The following is a 19,840-nucleotide window of genomic DNA, read 5'->3' on the forward strand; positions in this document are numbered from 1 at the left end:
CGTGTGTGTCCTCACCAGGACAGACGCCCCTTCCTCTGGGTTGGGGCAGCTGACAGTGGAGAAGCTCGGGTCGGGGTCCTTCTGTTCGGGCACTGGGATGGGCGGGGGGAAGCCGCACGCCTGGAAGGCCCTCTGGACGTAGTTGTGCCCCACACCATGGAAGGACGAATGCACAAACTTCAGAGGAGACTGGGAGTTCAGCTCCCTGGCAGGAGAGGGGGCACAAAGAGCATGTCAGGCAGCCATTTTTAAATGAGGAATATGCACACAGGTGAAATTAAATGATGAATATAATGTAAGCATATGAAGCACTGCTCTGTGTTAGGGCAGCGTAATCGATTAGTTGTTACCTATTACATCAATTGACAACTCTTTTGGTAATCATTTCATGGGTTAATTTAAAAAGTAACACAAAGGAAACTCTACAAGAGCAATCTGTGTGTTTCTCTTGTGATCCATTAGTTGCTGCCGTAATAAATGCTGATTATGTCATAAGTGTCGGACCTGCTGACGTCTGCTTTACTGCACTGTCTACCTGACCTGCGCAAATGACCAGTAATAGTTCAGATAAGGGCTGGGATCACACAGCTTCTCCTCAGATTCCCCTTTCTTTCCCTGACCTTTCTCTCCACACAAAGCAATAAAGTCTCTCTGTGTGTGTGTGTGTGTGTGTGTGTGTGTGTGTGTCTCGCCACACAAACACCTGCAAACGACTGCAGGGAGCTCGGGTTACAGGAAGCGTCTGTTTACAGGCAAGTTTGGGGCATGGGGTCATTATTTAGACCTGGCGAGACATGGTGAGTGAGTTTTCCTACCTGTGTCAAAGCTGTTGCGAAGATAGCAGTTTCAGATTAGAACAGGCATCTTCCACGTCATTTGAAAGATTTTATATTTCTTGACAACAAAAACACCTTCCAGTGAATGGACATCTGTGTAAAACTTCATCTCTAATCTATAATTATACTTCACTATAATCCAGATCTATATCATATATTTGCCTCAGGAATGTGTGCCCCCTATTTGCAACCAGTGAGACTAATCATGCCGCCCCAGGTGTTACCAACCCAGGTCATGCCATTCACATCATAACTGACCCTGGCGGAGAGGTGGGTCGCTAAGTGGAGTCGGACATTTTGGGTTAACCCTTTCCGATCAATCAACAATTTGAGCCCTGTTGAAGCCTTGGCATAAAAGAGGGCATTAAGGCCTCGGCACGCAGACGCCGACATGAGTGTGGCACACTCGGCTTTAGCCACTCGATTACATTGGATCGTTTAGATAGAATAATTTCCGTCCTTCGGATGAGATGTCAAACCGAGGTCCTGACTTACTGTGGTCATTAAGGACCCCATGGCACTTATCGCAAAGACTAGGGGATTCTCCGGTATCCTGGCTAAATTACCAGCCTGGCTCATTCAATCTGGCCCCCTAATCATCCCCCAGTGTAACTGGCTAATTCACTCCCTCACTCTTCACCTCAAGCTGGTGTATGGTGAGTGTTCTGGCGCATAATGGCTGCCGTGCATCACCCAGATGGGTGCTACACATTGGTGGTGGGTAGTGAGGTCCCCCAGGTGGGTGCTACACATTGGTGGTGGTTAGTGAGGTCCCTCCTTCCCTGTGAATCGCTGTGAGTGTCGAGCAAAGTGCTATATAAAGGTAACGTGTTGTTATTAGATACCATCCCACCCACCAGCGGCAAACTCCGCCACCACCGCCATGCCGATTACCATTCAGTTCTATCTCTGTCGGCGCCGCTAAATAAAACCCATTGTATATCTAAATAAAACCCATTGAACCCACTGTATATCTAAATAAAACCCATTGTATATCTAAATAAAACCCATTGAACCCACTGTATATCTAAATAAAACCCATTGTATATCTAAATAAAACCCATTGAACCCACTGTATATCTAAATAAAACCCATTGTATATCTAAATAAAACCCATTGTAAATCAAATGCTTGTCAGCCGCTGATGTGCCTGGCAAGTGACATATGTCAGCGCTTATATGTAGAGTGCTGTAGGCGCCATGCTGTATGCTAGCCCCTGCTGTAGGCCCTATGCTGTATGCTAGCCCCTGCTGTAGGCCCTATGCTGCATGCTAGCCCCGGCTGACCCGTGGAAGCAGAGTACTGAAGGCGCCAGGCTGTATGCTAGCCCCTGCTGTAGGCGCCATGCTGTATGCTAGCCCCTGCTGTAGGCGCCAGGCTGTATGCTAGCCCCTGCTATGCTAGCCCCTGCTGTAGGCGCCATGCTGTATGCTAGCCCCTGCTGACCTGTGGAAGCAGACAGTGGCGAGCTCGTCCATGTAGAGGCGCGTGATTTTGTCCAGCGGGTCGCTGCGCAGCGGACTGCTATCCGCCAAGCCCTCGTTCCAGGACTCGGGCCACGGCTCCGTGCTGTCCTCGATGCAGCGCAGGATCTCCTTATCGTGAGGCGACGAGATCTGAGCCCCGTTGTGCCAGTACACCTACGGGGTGGGGGGTGCAGACAGCACAGGGTCAAAGGTCATGATATTGGGGGCAGGTTATGGTTATGACATTACAGGCATCCTAAAACAGAACATCAATGGAGACTACCGGTAGTTAAAATGATAAAAAACTGAATACAATTCACAGTCGAAACTAACATGACACACATTTAAAGTGCTTTTTAAACACTGTGGACAAGTTGGCTGCATCTCAACAGCAGTCTAGTCGCCACGCCAACAACTCCCATAGGTGTGACACCTCATTATCCTCAACACTCTGCTGAAGCAGGGCAACGCTAAGCGCCTGCTCCCATCCTCCATTGAAGGCGTTATAGGAGGACTGATTAGTCATGCTTGTTTGGTTGTGTCTACTCCTTGTGAGTTCATGTTTATACTTTGCGGAACATTGCGGAATAAAACAAAGTCATCTTAAAAATACGAAATACACAGTAAATTGTTCTTTCTGTCCATATGTGCTACTCGGCTAATAAAACCCTAAAATCGTGATGGTGAGATGTTTGCTCTCTACCTTATATCCATTATCTTCTTTGGGGTTGTGTGAGGCTGTGACCATGACCCCTGCTGCCGCACCAAGCTTCTTCACAGCGTAGGGCTGGAACAAATGGCAAGAATCACTCATCCACCTCCGTCAACACCGTCCTTTTAAACAAGTAAATCCTCCAATATCCACTATAACACTAGCAAGCCTACTACTAACCAGCACAGTAGAAATAACTGATTTGTTTTAGGTTACTGTGACAATGTTCACAAGAGCCAGTAGTGTGTAGTTCAGGTTAAGGTTTAACATGGGTAAATGAGCAGTTGATACGACACTGTGATGCTAGATGTAGCAGTGTATAGTTCAGGTTAAGGTTAAGGGTAAATGAGCAGTTGATATGACACTGTGATGCTAGATGTAGCAGTGTATAGTTCAGGTTAAGGTTAAGGGTAAATGAGCAGTTGATATGACACTGTGATGCTAGATGTAGCAGTGTATAGTTCAGGTTAAGGTTAAGGGTAAATGAGCAGTTGATATGACACTGTGATGCTAGATGTAGCAGTGTATAGTTCAGGTTAAGGTTAAGGGTAAATGAGCAGTTGATATGACACTGTGATGCTAGATGTAGCAGTGTCCCAGATAGCAAAATCAGATTGGCAGATAGTGGACCGCTGGTGGTATGCCGCCTGTGGTCCGCTGTTGGACCACCATCTCTTTAAATTGAACTTGTCATGAATATTAAGAAAAGTTAATAAAATGATATATGGAGTATAACTGAACAAATGAAAAAGATTTTACACCAATAGTGGCAAAATATTGGGCAATTTGTCTGCAACCCGCCAGCCGACCCCCAGAGAATCGATGAGCAAAATGCCAGCGGACCACCAGCTATGCCCCCAATGGACCGACAGTGGTCCGCCAGCCTCTTGCTATCTGGAGTGTAGTTCCGGTTAGGGTTTAACATGGTTAAATGTGCAGTTTACATGACACCGTGGTGCTCGATGTAGCAGCTTACCACAAAGGGAGTCGGCACATACGTAGAGAAGAGATGAACGGGAATATCCTTACAAAGCATAACAGCTGCAGTCAGCCTTGCAAGCCTGAGAAACAGAGCAGAACAGGGGAAACAACATAAACCACACAAAGGACTAGATCCTGCTTCGTCATGCACACGCAGGAATAGATTGTGCTGCGTCATGCACATTTAGTGTCTGTGATTCTGTAACTCTAATGGAATACATAATATATTCATTCATTTCCATCCATCAAGTCTCATGAAATACATAAATCATTAATTAATCTATCTATCCACTACTTAATTAAATTCTTGAGTCATTTAGTGGTATGATCCATTAATTCAGTTATTTTTCTAAGTCATCAGTTTAAGTTATTGTGATGAAGCATCCAAATCTGGGTTACTTAGTCCACCCATGATGTGCAGGTCAGCAGGAGGCATAACACATCGCTGTCACACTCGTTGTCGAGTCAGTTTTGGAAATTCTCCGACATACAGACATGGGAAGAATGCCACCAATTCCCCAACTCAGCCCGTCTGAATTCCACACCGGAATGGGAGCGATCCACGGAATGCTGTGCGGGGTGCATAGCGTAACCTCAGCGCCTCGACGCGACGCGACGCACCAATGCCGCGACTGGGCCGGACACCGCGGAATGCTGCGCTGACCCGGCATTAAGCCAGGCATGCTGTGACATCATCAGACAGCAACACCCACACCCGTTCCCACATCAAGAGTCTGTCTCAATTGGTGTACTTACGTGAGTACACTTTCGTGTAGTACCCTATGTGCACTGTGTGCTTACTGGCCAGTCGCAAATTTTAACAGAATAGTACTGTCATATCAAGCGATAATTTCCGTGCGCCCCACGGAAATGACGATCATAAATATTTAATATAACTTTATTGGCGCCCTCAATTCGACAGTGTCATGGGTCATATTGTGTCAAAACATAACCGTTTATGTTATAACTGGCTTGTACCTCTGTAAAGTCTGCTTTCACTGCTGCTGCTGCTTCAGCTTTTCAACCGATTACCCACGGTTTGAAAGCTCCCTCCCGCTATTTGGTCAAGATGGTGTCCCGTTAAGGGTAAAAAGTGTCAGCATTGCATACTCAGCTTTTTGACCGTTATGAGTGCACCATCCGAGAACTTGTAGTGCCCTTCATGTCGTTGGAATTTTCAGTGTGAACACCCTCATGCACTCTAATTAGGTTTTGTAAGTGCAGAAGTACACGATTTGAGACACAGTCCAAGGTCCTATTTCCAGTGTGGCGTACTGTACAGGACGGGGACGAGACAACTGGACACAGCCAGCTGCACCCACAGAGCTGATCTTACTGTACATTCAACCCCTCGGAGCCCAGAATAAAACCCTCATGTGAAGCACTATGAGCTCATGCTGACCTGCCTTCCGTCACGGAGGTCACATATTTCACTGAGTATTTGTTTTCTCCAGGTCTAGGTTGGCGGTGCGGTTTAAAAGGTTAAAGGGGAAGAATCTAAGCAAATCCTCTGGTTCAATCAAAATCAGAAATCAAATCTCAAAGGATCAGGAAAAAAAAGAAATCAGGATCAAAAAAAAAAAAAGGATCAAGGAAAAATCAAGGAAAAAAGAGAAAGTCGAAAAAAAGGAAAGAGGATCAAAGGAAAGAACAAAAATCAAAAATCAAAAAAATCAAAAAGATCAAAATCAAATCAAATCAAAATCAAAAGGGAGGAGAGGAGGAAGAGGGGAGAAGAGGGAGAGAGAGAGGGTGGGGGGGAGGGAGAGAGGAGGGAGGGAGAGAGGGAGGGGGAGAGGGAGAGGGGAGGGGGATAAGGGAGAGGGGAGAGGGGTAGGGGAGAGAGAGGGAGAGAGAGAGAGGGAGGGATAAGGGAGAGGGGAGAGGGTAGGGGAGGGGGAGAAGAAGGGAGGGGGGGGGAGGGAGGGGAGGGGGGGGGGGGGAGGGAGGGGGAGGGAGGGGGGGGGGGGGGGGAGGGGGAGGGGGAGGGAGGGGGGGGGGGGGGGGAGGGAGGGAGGGGGAGGGGGGGGAGGAGGGGAGGGGGAGAGGGGGGGGAGGGAGGGAGAGGAGGGAGGGGGGAGGGGGGAGGGGGGAGGGAGGGAGGGGGGGGGGAGAGGGAGGGAGGGAGGGAGAGGGGGGGGGGAGGGGAGGGAGGGGGGGAGAAGGGAGGGGTGGGGGTACCTTTCACTGGTGCAACCACTGGCATCCTGAGCTCGCGTGTCGTAGCCCACCACCACCCCTCTGCTCCTCAAGTCAGGGAAGAACTTGGACAGGTATTTGTACATGCCCTGCAGGAGGAAACAATAAAGCACATGTTAGTTAAGGCTAGTTCTCTCTGTATGCCCTGCAGGAGGAAACAATAAAGCACATGTTAGCTAAGGCTAGTTCTCTCTGCATGTTCTGCAGGAGGAAACAACAACAATAATAATAATAATAATAATAATATAAACGAAAAATGATTCACTATACATGCTAGATATAAAGTATGTTCTAAACCTGTTTTCAATGTTTTTTTTTTTTTTTTTTTGGAGTTTTTTTTTCAATAAAGGATTTATTTTTGAGATCTAAACAACACTGTCCAGCAACACTTACCTAACAACCCATGCATGGAAACAGTGTCCAAAGCTGGCAGGGATCCTGCTCTTACTGCACAAGACTAAAGACTTCAAAAGAGGCTTTAAGAAACTATGTGGTATGCTGACAATATGTGCTGCATTACTGGATCAAATCTGTCGCAAACGCTAAAGTAATCCAAGAGGTTTGACATTCTCTAGCAAAGCTTTCTATTTATTTTTTTTATTTCATAAAACTAAACCTGCACAGCACCTCAGCACTTCTTGCACACTTGTCTGTAGAACCCTGGATATCTATAAAAGAACATCATATTTGTCTGTAGGACCCTGGATATATATAAAAGAACATTACATTTGTCCGTAGAGCCATGGATATCTATAAAAGAACATAAATATGTTTTTGGCCCTCTGTGTCCTTCTTGGTTGTCAGCCAAACCTAACAAGAGAGTTAAAAGTAACTGAAAGAAAACTGTAGAAAACTGTAGTCTAACCCTAGAGCTTTGGAAAAAGGACATTTCTTCAGTCTGTGAATGGACTATGCCATGGAAGGCTCTTCAGCCAGTACATTTCCGATGGAGCGTCAGTAACAGCATCTTCTGTTATATTCTCTGCTCCCTTCGTGTTCACTCTGATACTAAATATCTTGTGTATGCCCAACAGGGCAACTTTTTATTCAACGTAGACACACACATATATCCTTCAGCATTTTAACATGCTCATTCACTAGGTGTAACACCCAACCGGGCCCGTGTAAACAGGTACGCTAAAATAATGCAGTTGACGGTCCATCGGAAATGTTTGTGCTGGCTGAAAAGCCAGGAAGTGCATGGCATACAGGCAGTTGTCCTAGGCTCTCTTGCTGGCCTTTAAAACATAATGTGACTGGATTAAAGATGGAGGAGTAGGAGCAACAGCACTTCCTCCAGCATATCCAGATCGTACAGTATGAAGGCCATATGTAAGTGGGTGTTACTGTGTTGTGAGCGTGTATGGTCATGTAAATGTGTGTGTAATGTGTGAGAGAGAGTGAGGGAGAGTGAAAGAGTGAGAGACAGAGAGAAAGAGAGACAGAGTGAGAGGCAGAAAGAAAGAGAGAGAGAAAGACCGAGTGAGAGACAGAAAGAAAGAAAGAAAGAGAGAAATAGTGAGAGACAGAGAGAAAGAGAGAGAGAAAGAGTTTGTGTGTAATGACAGTGTACTGCACTGGCCTTGCAAATTTCCCTCACTAGAATAATAAAGTTGACCTTGACCTCATATATGTGTGTGCATGTGTGTGTGTGTGTGCATGTGTGTGTGTGTGTGTGTGCATGTGTGTGCGTGTGTGTGAGTGCATGCATGTGTGTGTGTGTGTGTGTGCATGTGTGTGTGTGTGTGTGCATGTATGTATGTGTGTTTGTGTGTGTGTGTGTGCGTGTGTGTGTGTGTGCATGCATGTGTTTTGCGTCGTGTGTGTGCATGTATGTGTTTGCGTGTGTGTGCGTGCGTGTGTGTGCGTGTGCATGCATGTGTGTGCATGCATGTGTGTGTGTGTGTGTGTCAGGTCACCTGTGTGGACTGGATGACAGTGAGGTCGTTGATGCAGGAGAATCCTGCCCCCATGGCCGCCCTCAGGCCTGCTGTTCCGAAAGCCATCCTGTAGCAGAGCCTCCTCCTCAGCTCGTCCACGTTCTTCTCCCGGGACAGCTCCTCGATCTGCGCCCGCGTCAGCACATTCTGCAGTGGGACAGCAGACAAGAAATAACAAATAAATAATAAATAAATACATAAATAACTTCTCTCTTCACTTTCCAAACATAATACCCAAGGGTAGTCAAGTGTGATGATGAATCTTACATTTAAATATTAACTCAAACACCTTAAGTAAAATAAAAGGCCTATAATTTACAGACCATTACTGTGTTTTTGAACATTTATTTCTGAAGAAATTTGCTGTTTGACTTATAAATGGTGCATTGTCACTTTAAGAGCATTGAGTCTTTACATTCTCATAATGCTCTTTTCCCAGCTCTTGTTTACAAGCCTTGCTTGTTTGAGCTATATCTGATATAATAATATTTGCAATAATATGTGTGATAATAAGTTGTTATAAGCAGCCTTTATTGTTTTGGAAACGGAAGTGTGTAATGACATGTTGCTTGTACCTTGTATGACGCCCTGGCGACCACCACCCTCAGAATGAGCTTCATTCCACAGTTCCTGTCCCCTGACCTCAACCCCTTTAAAAACTTGTGGTGTGACATTAAACATGCAGTTTCTGAAGCAGAACAGGAACTGTGGAATGTAGTGTGTTCATTCTTGGCCTAAATACCTACTCATAGGTGCCAGAAGTTGGCTGACTAGATACTATCAAGATGTGAACCACTTATAAAAAACAATGGTTCTGCAACTAAATATTAGTTCAGTGATTTAAAGTGAGGTTAAATTAGGGGGAAAATGTCAACACTGTTAATTTTTTTAACAGACTAAATTCATTTTCTTTGCTTAATGTAAAAAATAATGCAGACTTACATCTGAAATATGGAAATAAAAAAATTAACACAATTTTGTTCTTCATTCACTTTAACATGCTGCTATTTATTTGAACACTGTAGGCTAAACGTTTAGAAATACGCCTAGGTTCTGATGTGTGACATTTCAGGCTACTCATGTCATTTAGTAGGCGAAATCAGCTGATAAGCCTAAGTAAAGTTAGACCTGCTAGGTGGTGAAGATTGAAAGAACCCAAAAAGTATCATCCTTGCATACGTAGTGCATTTTGACATAGTACAAGTTATCGAGGAAGAGTGAAACGCAGTTTGCAGTAAATGTGGTGGTGCCCCCTGGATCATTTGGTGCCCCCTCGATCATTTGGTGCCCCCTCTATCATTTGGTGCCCCCTCGATCATTTGGTGCCCTACGCAGTGTGTGGTGGTGCCCCCTCGATCATTTGGTGCCCCCTCGATCATTTAGTTGCCCCTCTATCATTTGGTGCCCCCACCGATCATTTGGTTGCCCTCGCGGTGTGTGGTTAGTGCCCTCGATCATTTGGTGCCCTCGATCATTTAGTTGCCCCTCTATCATTTGGTGCCCCTCGATCATTTGGTGCCCTCGCGCGGTGTGTGGTGGTGCCCCTCGTCATTTTATTTCGCGGTATTGGTGGTGCCCCCTCGGTCATTTGGTACCCCTAAGTCATTTGGTCCCCTCCTGTCATTTGGTGCCCCTCGCACGGTGTCTTGATGCCTCGATCATTTGGTGCCCCCTCAGTCATTGGTGCCTCGCACGGTGTGTGATGCCCCTCGATCATTTGGTGCCCTATGCGGTGTGTGGTGGTTGCCCCTCGATCATTGGTGCCCTACGCGGTATGTGGTGGTCCTCGTCATTGGTGCCCTCGCGATGCTGGTGAGTGCCCCTCACGATCATCTGGTGCCCTACGGCGGTGCTGTTGGTGGTGCCCCTCGATCATCTGGTGCCCTCGCGATGCGGTGGTGGTGCCCCTCATTTGGTGCCCCTCGCGGCGTAGGCGGGTACCTCGATCATTTGGTGCCTCACGCGGCGGCGTGGTGGGCGCCCTCGATCATTGGTGCCCCCTCGGTCGTTTGGTGCCCTCGCGGTGTGTGGTAGTGCCCCCTCGATCATTTGGGTGCCCCTCTATCATTTGGTGCCCCTGATCTTTGGTGCCCCTCGATCATTTGGTGCCCTTGATCATTTGGTGCCCCTACGCAGTCTTGTTGATGGTGCCCCTCGATCATTTGGTTGCCCTCGCCTTGGCGCGTGGTGAGATTCGATCATTTGGTGCCTCGCGGTGTGTGGTGTGCCCTCGATCAATTTTGGTGCTTCACGCGCAGTGTGTGATGCCCTCGATCATTTTGGTGCCCTTTCGCGGTGTTGATGTTGGCCAATTATTGCCCCTCGATCATTTGGTGCCCTCGCGGTGTGTGGTGGTGCCCTGATCATTTGGTGCCCTAAGCACGGTGTGCTGATGCCCCCTCGATCATTTTGATTTGCCCCTCGCTTTTGGTGTGTGATGCCCCTTGATCATTTGGTGCCCTAAGCACAGTGTGATGCCCCTCGATCATTTTGGTGCCCTACGCGGTGTGTGATGATGGTGCCCCCTCGATCATTTGGTGCTTCAGCACAGTGTGTGATGCCCTCGATCGTTTGGTGCCCTACGCGGTGTCAGCGGGTAGTGCCCCTCGTCATTTGGTGCCTCGCGGTCGCGGTGGTACCCCTCGTCCATCTGGTGCCCTCGCGGTCGTGGTGGTGCCTCGATCATCTGGTGCCCTACGCGGCGCATGGTGGTGCCCCTCGATCATTGGTGCCCTACGCGGTGTGTGGGTAGTGCCCCCTCGATCATTGGTGCCCCTCGATCATTTGGTGCCCTCGCGGTGTGTGGGTAGTGCCCCTCGATCATTGGTACCTATCATTTGGTGCCCCTCGGTCATTGGTGCCCCTCGATCGTTTGGTGCCCCTCGATCATTGGTGCCTCATGATGCGTGATGGTGCTTCTCGATCATTGCCCCTCGCGGCATGGTGGTACCCCCTCCATTGGTGCCTATGCAGCGCACATGGTGGTGCCCCTCGATCATTTGGTGCCCTCGCGGTGTGGTGAGTGCCTCGATCATTTGGTGCCCCTCGCACAGTGTGTGATGCCCCCTCTCGATCATTTGGTGCCTATGCAGTAGCATGGTGGTGCCCTCGATCATTTGGTGCCCTACGCGGTGTGTTGGTGAGATTGCCCTCGATCATTTGGTGCCCTCACGGCACGTTAATTAACGATGCCCCCTCGATCATTTGGTGCCCTCGCGGTGTTGAGTGGTGCCCTCGATCATTTGGTGCCTCGCGGTGTGTTGGTGAGTGCCCTCGATCATTGGTGCCCCGCACGGTGTGTGATGCCCTCGATCATTTGGTGCCCTCGCACGGTGTGTGATGCCCCTCGATCATTTGGTGCCCACACGGTGTGTGGTGGTGCCCCTCGATCATTTGGTGCCCGACGACAGTGTGTGATGCCCTCGCATCATTTGGTGCCCTAATGACAGTGTGTGATGCCCCTGATCATTTGGTGCCCGATGACAGTGTGTGATGCCCTCATCATTTGCGCCCCTACGAGGTGTGATGGTGCCCTCGATCATTTGCGCCTTTACGAGGTGATGCCCTCGATCATTTGGTGCCCCACGAGTGTGTGTGGTGGTGCCCTCATCATTTGGTGCCTCTACGCAGCGGTGGTGCTCGATCATCTGGTGCCCTACGCAGTGCGTGGTGGTGCCCCCTCGATCATCTGGTGCCCTACGAAAGCGCATGGTGGTGCCCCTCAATCATTTGCGCCCTACGAGTGTGTGTGGTGGTGCCCCCTCGATCATTTGGTGCCCCCTCGATCATTTGGTGCCCTCATTTAGGTGTGTGGTGGTGCCCCTCGATCATTTGCGCCCCTATCATTTGCGCCCCCTCGATCATTTGGTGCCCTCATCATTTGCGCCCCTCATCATTTGGTGCCCCACGGCGCGTGATGGTGCCCTCACCATCGGTGCCCCACGCGAGCGCATGGTGCCCCGATCATTTGGGTGCCCTATGCAGCTGCATGGTAGGTGCCCTCGATCATTTGCCCCTACGAGTGTGTGGTGGTGCCCCTCGATCATTTGGTGCCCCCACGCACAGTGTGATGCCCCACGTTTGGTGCCCTACTTGTGTGTGGTGGTGCCCCTCGATCATTTGGTGCCCTACGAGTGTGTGGTGGTGCCCCCCATCATTTGGTGCCCCACGACAGTGTGTGATGGTGCCCCTCATCATTTGGTGCCCTACGCACAGTGTGTGATGCCCCCTCGATCATTTGGTGCCCTACGCAGTGTGTGTGGTGCCCCCTCGATCATTTGGTGCCCCAATGAGGCGATGGTGCCCCCTCGATCATCTGGTGCCCTACGCACGTGGTGGTGTGATGCCCCACGCACGCATGGTGGTGCCCCCTCGATCATTTGGTACGAGTGTGTGGTGGTGCCCCTCGAGTCGATCATTTGTGGTGGTGGCCCCCCCATCATTTGGTGCCCTCACGATCAGTGTGTGATCATTTGGTGCCCCTCGATCATTTGGTGCCCTACGCGAGTGTGTGATGGTGCCCTCGATCATTTGCGCCCCACGAAGAGCATGGTGGTGCCCCTCATCATTTGCGCCCCTATGCCCATTTGGTGCCCCACGCCCCAGTTCCACGCGACAGTGTGTGGATGCCCCCGATCATTTGGTGCCCTATACGCAGCGCTGTGGTGGTGCCCCCTCACCACAGCCCCACGAGTGTGGTGGTGGTGACATTTGGTGGTGCCCCCCCATGCCCCACGACATTGTGATGCCCCCTCGACCATTTCATTTGATGCCCCCTCGATCATTTGGTGCCCTACGCATTTGGTGCCCCCTCGATCATTTGGTGCCCTACGCACAGTGTGTGATGCCCCCGACCATTTGGTGCCCCACGCGAGTGTGTGGTGGTGGCCCCCGATCATTTGGTGCCCCACGCAGTGTGTGTGGTGGTGCCCCGGACACGGCGCATTTATGTGTGGTGGTGCCCCGATCATTTGTGCCCCACGCGAGCTGCGGTGGTGCCCCCGATCATTTGGTGCCCCACGCAGCGCGGTGGTGGTGCCCCCCCATCATTTGGTGCCCACGCAGCTTGGTGGTGCCCCGATCATTTGCGCCCCACGCAGGTGTGGTGGTGCCCCCCATCATTTGCGCTCCCTCGATCATTTGGTGCCCCTCGATCATTTGCGCTCCCCACGCGTGGTGGTGGCCCCCCGATCATTTGCAGCCCCACGAGCTTACGGTGGTGCCCCATCATTTGGTGCCCCACGCAGTGTGTGGTGGTGCCCCCTCGATCATTTGGTGCCCCGGATCATTTGCGCCCCAGTGTGTGGTGGTGCCCCTCGATCATTTGGTGCCCCTCTATCATTTGCGCCCTCGATCATTTGGTGCCCCCTCGACATTTGGTGCCCCTACGAGGCGCGGGTGGTGCCCCCATCATTTTGCGCCCCACGCATTTACGGTGGTGCCCCCTCGATCATTTGGTGCCCTACGCAGTGTGTGGTGGTGCCCCCTCGATCATTTGGTGCCCTACGCACAGTGTGTGATGCCCCCTCGATCATTTGGTGCCCTACGCAGTGTGTGGTGGTGCCCCCTCGATCATTTGGTGCCCTACGCAGTGCGTGTGGTGGTGCCCCCTCGATCATTTGGTGCCCTACGCACAGTGTGTGATGCCCCCTCGATCATTTGGTGCCCTACGCACAGTGTGTGATGCCCCCTCGATCATTTGGTGCCCTACGCACAGTGTGTGATGCCCCCTCGATCATTTGGTGCCCTACGCTTAGTGTGTGATGGTGCCCCTCGATCATTTGTGCCCCACGACAGTGTGTGATGCCCCCTCGATCATTTGGTGCCCTACGCAGTGTGTGGTGGTGCCCCCTCGATCATTTGGTGCCCTACGCAGTGTGTGGTGGTGCCCCCTCGATCATTTGGTGCCCTACGCAGTGTGTGGTGGTGCCCCCGATCATCTGGTGCTCCCCACGCAGCGGTGGTGCCCCCGATCATTTGCGCCCCCTCGATCATTTGGTGCCCTACGCAGTGTGTGGTGGTGCCCCCTCGATCATTTGGTGCCCCCTCTATCATTTGGTGCCCCCTCGATCATTTGGTGCCCCCTCGATCATTTGGTGCCCCCTCGATCATTTGGTGCCCTACGCAGTGCGTGGTGGTGCCCCCTCGATCATTTGGTGCCCTACGCACAGTGCGTGAGCGCATGGTGGTGCCCCCTCGATCATTTGGTGCCCTACGCAGTGTGTGGTGGTGCCCCCTCGATCATTTGGTGCCCTACGCACAGTGTGTGATGCCCCCTCGATCATTTGGTGCCCTACGCAGTGTGTGTGGTGGTGCCCCCTCGATCATTTGGTGCCCTACGCAGTGTGTGGTGGTGCCCCCTCGATCATTTGGTGCCCTACGCACAGTGTGTGATGCCCCATCATTTGCGCCCCACGCAGTGTGATGGTGCCCCGATCATTTGCGCCCCACGCAGTGTGGTGGTGCCCTGCCCCCGATCATTTGTGCCCCACGCAGGTGTGATGGTGCCCCCCGATCATTTGGTGCCCAATGGCGTTTGGTGGTGCCCCCTCGATCATTTGGTGCCCTACGCAGCGCGTGGTGGTGCCCCCTCGATCATTTGGTGCCCTACGCAGTGTGTGGTGGTGCCCCCTCGATCATTTGGTGCCCCACGACAGCGCGGATGCCCCTCGATCATTTGCCCCACGACAGTGCGCGTGATGCGCTGCGGGTGGTGCCCTCGATCATTTGTGCCCCACGACACAGTGTGATGCCCTCGATCATTTGCGCCCTACGACAGTGTGTGGTGGTGCCCCCTCATCATTTGGTGCCCTTACGCCGCAGCGCGGTGGTGCCCCCATCATTTGCGCTCCCACGAGTGCGCGGTGGTGCCCCCCCATCATTTGGTGCCCCACGAGTGTGTGGTGGTGCCCCCATTTGGTGCCCCTCCCATTTGGTGCCCCTCCATTTGGTGCCCTACGTGTGTGGTGGTGCCCCCTCGATCATTTGGTGCCCCGACACGAGGATGTGTGGTGGTGCCCCTCATTTGGTGCCTTATTTGGTGCCCCACGATCATTTGCGCCCCACGTGATGCGCCGTGATGGTGGTGTGCCCCTCAATCATTTGCGCCCCCACGCAGACAGTGCGTGATGCGGTGTTGGTGCCCCATTTGATCATTTGGTGCCCCCTTGACAGTGCGTGATGCGTGTGTTGGTGCCCCCTCGATCATTTGGTGCCCTACGCACAATGCGTGATGCGTGTGGAGGGAGCGGTGGCACTGTATAGGTTAGGAATTTCCCACTCAACAACCAACCCATTTTTACAATCAAAAACAAAATAACCAACAAAGCAAAAACATCACCAAGAGAACTAAAGAAATCAATGACTTGTCTCTTCACGTTCCAAACATAATAGCCGGCGGATGTTTGAGGAATGTTCTGGAACCCTGGGAACAAACAGGCTGCAAATAGAAGCCCTAGACCCTGTCCTTGACTGACATTACTGTTTTAGTCTTGCATTGTGCGTTTTTTCACATATTTATATTTCATGAGAACAAACAGTAAGATAAAGAGGCAGCAGGATAGTACTATTTTGGCTACTCACACTGTCCTCTGCACTATCTCTCAAAGAGATGTTCTGATAAGCACAGTGACCACTGTGTATGCTAATGTGCTATCTTTGGGTGGCCTGCTGGATTAAGGACTAATCCCAACATTTGGACGAGTCTCATGTCAATCACAAATCATGGATGTCCAACACGTGTCCCTCAAAAACGTGGAAATATCTACTCCTCTGACTCCACAGGCAGGTCTAAATGAGCGATATGGACGACGACGACAGACCTGCCGATTTTAACACCAGGCCGGCAGTCGGTTTCCCAAGCCTACACCCGTTTGTCTATGCTTCATCATGCTCACCTCCCACAAGCACCCACGTTTGAAAGGGTTGTGGTGGAGCATGCAGAAATGCATGCTGGGAAATTGAGTACACAAACTCCTCACAAAACCAAATTGACAGGTTCAAGGGATTGCTGTTGTTTCCATGTGGAATCCCCTCTTAGGTGCTCACAGATTTACCATCTGTGAGTGCTTATTATGCCTTTCTCAGTATGCAAAGCACTCGCCATACATTATAGATGAACATATCTCACCACCAGGGTCATTGCTAACCACACAATCGTGTTAAATGAATAAGTTTGTTATTTCCTCTAAGCACGCGAGTGAAGGCCTGGTGGGGCTGGTCTTGTCTTGTGACTTCCTGAGCTGGACTGCTCCATAAGCTGCAGGGCCATGCCGAGCTGCACAAGCTGCTGGGTCACTCCTAGTCAGCAAATCTGACATTTAAAGAAAACGGGGGTCAGCCAGCTCACTGGCCTTTTGGGTTCCCCTCCCACAAGCCTTGGGGACCTGAGCAGTGCTGTCGTTCACCGCTGAAGCAACAACTTGTTTTGGTGGATAGCTGAAGCAGAAGATTTGTAGTTTGCATTAAAAAAAACACTTCAAATACAATTAATATGCATCAGTGGTGCTTAATACCCAGCATGCTGCATGTGTGCTACACACACACACCAAGACTCAGACAGTTCTGGGATAATGAATCCAATGACTGACTACAACACACCCAACATACCAAGGAGAACTCGCCTAACACAAACTGTGGTGTTGCCTGGCTGCAGGGAAAATTATGATTTATGGATATGCTATAGGCATATTTTTAGGAATGTCAAGGGTTCTAAGAGTCACACTGCTCTGACTTAGAACTGAGAGTCCCCCTGAAACCAATTCTCTGAAGCTCATTCTCTACTTTGCCGATTGTAAGGCCCTCTCTGAGGTAAAGGGTCTGCCAGGAGAGTCAAACTGCATACTGTGTATCAACTGCAGTCAAAGTTACTGCTGACAGATTTCTTATCAGTGTATTATTTTTCCTGGCGGCCTTCCTAATAAGTTGCAAAAGGCTTTCGAGATAAAATGCTGTTCAAAGCATTATCAGCTTACAACTGCTGGCCCAAAAGACACCGGACATAATATCCATTGTACAAACACAACCACAGATCAAGGGAACAGTGAATTTATACAGCCTTGAGTTCCATGCAGTAAGCCGCCTCAGTAAACATGACAGGCGAGGAGCAAATCTCTTGTGCCAGTGCAATTGTTGTTGAGATACAACCCTTCTTTAAGTCATTGACTTCACAGACAGGTCTATTTTAAAAGCTCATTAAATATGAATTAGATGTGATAATTAAGGCTACACAGCTAAGGGCATGCATCCTCAGGGAAACAGCAGAGCCTGGGATTTTCTGAGTTTAGCATCATCATCTGTCTACGAAGTGGAATTCAGGATCTGTATAGGTGCCCCCTGCCACATTGCCTAGAGATGCCAAAGAGATTGCCAGGTGACAGGGGGTGGGAGATTAGCTGCTACGAGATCATAATTTGTTGGGTTATCATTTTAATGGCATGTTCATGTAACATAGGCGTTGATAAAGTATACGTGTCTTAATGGTTTCCAATAAATATGTAAGTTTTTTAGACTAGTGAAATAGACTCACCTGGAAATAGCTAGGGTATTACCCAATCCATGTATTCAAAATAATGAGCTGAATGAATGAAACTACGACACTAATTCTAGAGACATGGCTATGGACAGAGAGAGGTTGGTTTTCCTAAAATGACATTGCGACAACTCACCCTATCCCAGGTGATCCACTGATAAATGGCCTTGTCCAACTGGGGGTCTCCGGTAGCATGGCAATTTTGGTTAGCGTTCATATCGCCGTTATCTCCCTTGGTGGCAATTTCCAGAAAATAAAACGATTTAACACGTCCTGGTTACTTCCACAGTTGACGTTAGCTTGCTAGTATGCACAACTGTTAACACAAAAATAAAAGGCAGATGCACAGTTATTTAGTTGGCTAAGCCATTCAATCCCATTTGCCAAATGGGTCAGTCAGTAGCGGGTGGCTCAGTCACAGTCAACGAGTAAAGTAACGTGACAAAATACCCAGTTAACTGTACGCTGTAATAAAGTCATCGGACCTTGACTGTGCCGCTGCCTTCTCGGAGCTTTGATGTCCTCTCAAAGTTCGGGTAGGCCTACGATTTCCAAACTCACTATAAAAAAGCCGACTATTCTCTGGTGATATGTACAGTGACATCAGAAACATCCTGCACTATCAACCATAAGTACATAACAGCTACGAAATGTGGTGACTGATCACGCACTCACGACGACCGCTTGCTAGCCACATGCTGGTAAACATAGCTGCTGCCGTTAGCTGCAAAGTCAGATAGATTACACTAATACTACAGTAGCCTACAGTTAGCTGAGTAACCACTGTACAGCTTCCTCTGTTTCGTTAACCGAGCAAAGTATCTACATCTTCCATTCTTTTAATTATTGTAGTCCACAAAACATCAAATGCCGAGGCCGAAAAAACTGTCAAAAGAAGTTGTTTTGCTTCACTCGCTGGATTGGATAATTTAGTTCTGTTGCTACGATTTGTGTAGACATCGAGTTGCATTGTGGGAAACCTAGTTTTACGTCTTCACCACAAAATTGACCATCATTTCGTCGACAGATTTAAAGTGTTAATAGATTATAGCCTGGAAAAATCCAAACTCATTCATGAAGTGAACAGAGTCTGGTGACTCTCGATTGGGAAACGTTTACAACACTTCCATCGCAGCTTTGGTTCCTTTTTGTAGGCGAACCTCAGAGGTCTGTTAGGCTACTTCGCCTAAACTTTACAAACTGACAATAAACAGCATCAACAGTCAGGAAATAATGTATGTGGGTCTATCTTTGCTGTAAATAATTGTTTTTCAACTACAGTTTTTTTTATGTTTGCAGGTGTTGCTGCTTCTGTTTATCAGTTTTGGTGTTGTCTTCCCTTCTCGTCGATGATTGGCCTGACATTTTTCTTGTCTGAGAGAAACAAATGGTGTTCCAGACCTCCTGAAAGAAGGTGTAGGTGGGCGGGGCCAGGCTAAATAGATTATGCGGGAAGAACAGAATTCAGGGGAAAAAAATATTTTACTAACTATATAACATATCACATATAGTGATTTTTGATAAGCCATGCTTGAAAATGTATGGACAAATTGGCCTTCAATATTAATATTGCCAGCACAGGTCGTATAGCCTGGAAATCCAGACCCACATCTAGAAAGATTTAGGGTTTGGCTATGCGTAATGAAAATGGCCCAACTCGAGGGTCGGCACCAAGCGTGCATGTGAAAATATCACTGCACACAATTGGATAACACTACGACCAATGATTACTGACTGATTCCGGACTTTGACGTCGCAGCGCTATAGATAGATACTTTATTGATCCCAGGGGAAATTCAAGCCTATATCACCTATATACACCAATGTGATTGGTGCAGCTTGGCTCCAAGGGCATGGGTAATGGGCATCATTACTGATTGCCAGAGTGACTCGCTGAGCAAATTCAAATGATCCTTTCGCAAGAGCTCTGGATTTCCAGCTGGTCATATGCAAAAGCCTAAAACTGCTAAAGTGAAATATAACAATAAAGACTACTAATAGGCCTTACTAGTAGGCCTATAGCCTACTAGAGCTACTACTACTACTACTACAAGCCTACTACTACTATGCCTACTACTTATAAATTATTAATAATAATAATAATAATAATAATAATAATTGTTGGTGGTGGTGTTGTTAGAACATCAAGTAATCAATAACAACAGTCAGTGATTAAA

At 49.2% G+C, this 19,840-nt stretch overlaps 1 protein-coding gene across 4 annotated transcripts in view; it reads right to left on the minus strand.

The window, feature by feature from the left end:
* Positions 1 to 18,597, minus strand: part of pgm2l1 (phosphoglucomutase 2-like 1) — a 26,345-nt gene extending 7,748 nt beyond the window's left edge. For 2 of the 4 annotated variants that reach the window (XM_048264943.1, XM_048264940.1), the window contains exons 1-7: positions 17,800 to 18,597; positions 8,114 to 8,281; positions 6,177 to 6,283; positions 3,991 to 4,075; positions 3,006 to 3,089; positions 2,283 to 2,476; positions 16 to 205 (exon numbers count right to left, since the gene is read on the minus strand). In XM_048264943.1, coding sequence (XP_048120900.1) covers positions 16 to 205; positions 2,283 to 2,476; positions 3,006 to 3,089; positions 3,991 to 4,075; positions 6,177 to 6,283; positions 8,114 to 8,281; positions 17,800 to 17,880 — 909 coding nt within the window. In that variant the 5' untranslated portion in view covers positions 17,881 to 18,597. The remainder of the gene's footprint in view (positions 1 to 15; positions 206 to 2,282; positions 2,477 to 3,005; positions 3,090 to 3,990; positions 4,076 to 6,176; positions 6,284 to 8,113; positions 8,282 to 17,799) is intronic. The other 2 variants (XM_048264942.1, XM_048264941.1) reach the window with 2 other exon arrangements.
* Between the last annotated feature and the right edge of the window lie 1,243 nt (positions 18,598 to 19,840).

Source organism: Alosa alosa, chromosome 15, assembly GCF_017589495.1.
Source record: "Alosa alosa isolate M-15738 ecotype Scorff River chromosome 15, AALO_Geno_1.1, whole genome shotgun sequence".
Lineage (NCBI taxonomy): Eukaryota > Metazoa > Chordata > Actinopteri > Clupeiformes > Clupeidae > Alosa > Alosa alosa.